This window comes from Jatropha curcas, chromosome 3 (assembly GCF_041381405.1).
Source record: "Jatropha curcas cultivar XTBG-Jc1 chromosome 3, XTBG_Jcur_1.0, whole genome shotgun sequence".
Classification (NCBI taxonomy): Eukaryota; Viridiplantae; Streptophyta; class Magnoliopsida; order Malpighiales; family Euphorbiaceae; genus Jatropha; species Jatropha curcas.
In genome coordinates, this window is record NC_143153.1 from 27,568,934 (window position 1) to 27,571,019 (window position 2,086).

General features: G+C 38.0%; 1 protein-coding gene and 1 non-coding gene across 2 annotated transcripts; one reads left to right on the forward strand and one right to left on the reverse strand.

Moving 5' to 3' along the window:
- Positions 1–281: 281 nt before the first annotated feature.
- LOC149497827 (uncharacterized) lies at positions 282–1,737 on the reverse strand. Its single transcript, XM_089719295.1, has 3 exons — positions 717–1,737; positions 388–554; positions 282–305 (listed from the first exon to the last, which is right to left on the reverse strand). Exons 1-3 carry the CDS (start codon positions 1,735–1,737, stop codon positions 282–284), a joined length of 1,212 nt encoding a protein of 403 aa, XP_089575421.1.
- Positions 1,205–1,311, forward strand: LOC149497828 (small nucleolar RNA R71). The gene has a single exon (XR_016320296.1). It is a non-coding gene; the product is annotated as a small nucleolar RNA R71 (small nucleolar RNA).
- Positions 1,738–2,086: the final 349 nt, after the last annotated feature.

Consider the following 2,086-nt stretch of genomic DNA (forward strand, 5'->3'; position numbering starts at 1 on the left):
CCCCATTCCTAGCTTTTTAAAAACTTCATAAGACATCAGATTTATGCTAGCTCCTAAGTCAGCTAAAGCCTTTTCAAAATTTAAATTGCCAATGTTACAAGGAATAGAAAAACTCCCTGGATCTTTAAGCTTTGGTGGCAATTTGTTTTGAATGATCGCACTGCATTCCTCAGTCAGTTTTACCATTCCCTGGTCATCAATCTTTCTTTTCTTGCTCAAGATTTCCTTCAAGAATTTTGCATAGCTTGGCATTTGAGCAAGAGCTTCAGCAAAAGGAATGTTTATTTGAAGCTTTTTGAAGACGTCTAGAAATTTCATGAAGCTTTGGTCATCCTGTGTCTTTTTCAACCTTTGTGGAAATGGAACGGGTGGAACGTATGGTTTCACTTCTTCCTTCTCCACCAGATCAATGATAGGCGCTTTCCTCTCTTCCTCTTTCTCTTTCTCCTTTCTGGGCTTGTCTTCCAATTCTTTACCACTCCTCAAGGTTATGGCTTGTACCTGTTCTTTAGGATTTTTCTCAGTGTTACTAGGTAAGGTTCCTTGAGGTCTAACTGCCATCATGTTTGCAAACTGTCCCATTTGGATCTCCAGATTTCTTATCGCAGCTTGTTGGATTTTGTTGTGTTCTCTTGTTTCGTTCATGAAATCCATGTGTGATTTTGAGAGGGCAGTGAGGAGATCATCATGAGACTTTTTCTCCGGAGGCAAGAAACCTGGTGGTGCATTTAAAGTGTTGTTAGAATTACCATATGAAAGGTTTGGATGATTTCTCAACCTGTTATCGTAGGGATTCGAATATGGGTTATTTCTCCTCTGTTGATTCATTACGTAGTTCACTTGCTCCAAAGTTTGTGGATTTGCAGAATCTAGCATGCATTCTCCAACTCCATGCGGTTCATTGCATCTGTCACAAGTTTGCATGATAGAATTCACAGATTTAGTGGTTAGCAAATCGAGCTTTCTTACCATGTTATCAACCTTGGCATTGAGTACAGTGATGGCATCTATTTCATAGATTCCAGCAGTTTTTCTTCTTTCAGAACTGCTTTGATAATGGTTATTGCTTGCCATTTCTTCTATTAAATCATATGCCTCATCGATCTCTTTTCTTTCAAAGGATCCTCCTGCAGCTGCATCCAAAGTGATTTTAATGTTAGGTGACAATGAATTATAGAAAGTTTGGACTTGTAACCATTTGGACAAACTATGGTGAGGACATTTTCTCAACAAATCTTTAAATCTTTCCCAAGCCTCATACAGGCTTTCTTGATCATGATGAGCAAAAGTCATGATCTCATTTCTTAATTTGGTGGTTTTAGAAGATGGAAAGAATTTAGCCAAAAATTTCTGGGCTAACTCTTCCCAAGTTGTAAAACTCCCAGCAGGACAAGATTGTAACCATGATCGTGCTTTGTCCCTTAGAGTGAAAGGAAAGAGTCTTAATCTAATGGCATCGTCAGAAACACCATTTTGTTTAAAAGTATCACAAATTTCCAGGAAATTAGTGATATGAGCATTAGGATCTTCACTAGGAAGTCCTCCATATTGAATAGAAGTGGAAAGCATTTGTATTATTGCTGGTTTAATTTCAAAATTATTTGCTTCCACTCTTGGTCTAGTGATGCTGGAGGTAGCTCCGTTAAGAGAAGGTGTGGTGTAATCTCGCAAGGTGCGGACATTCTGAGGATTTGCAGCAAGAGGCATATCTGGAGGTGGAGGATTATTTTCATTCATGTTTGATTGTTGTTCGGTTCTGTTTTCTTGTGCTCTCCTTGCTGCGTTGTTCCTTCTGCAGGTTTTCTCAATTTCTGGATCAAAGATCAGAGGTTCTGTCCTTCTAGATCTTCTTTGCATAAAACCTGAGATAGTCTCCAGAAAAATTGAATGACTAAAAACAAATAAATAAATGTCTAAATTAATAACAAGATAATTCGTATTGATATTGGTATTGCCAAATCCCCGGCAATGGCGCCAAAAACTTGATAGCTTATTTCACAAGTGTACGAAATCGCTACAAGTAATATATAATGAGTAAGAGTATCGTATCCACAGGGATTGTATACCAAGTACCAAAATTATGTTA

Coding starts and splice junctions, on each gene's coding strand:
- LOC149497827 (XM_089719295.1), bottom strand. CDS start 1,737: ATGAATGAAAATAATCCTCCACCTCCAGATATGCCTCTTGCTGCAAAT. Junction 555..716: donor CACTTTAAATGCACCACCAG/GTTTCTTGCCTC, acceptor ACATGATGGCAG/TTAGACCTCAAGGAACCTTA. Junction 306..387: donor ATCTGGTGGAGAAGGAAGAA/GTGAAACCATAC, acceptor TGAAATTTCTAG/ACGTCTTCAAAAAGCTTCAA.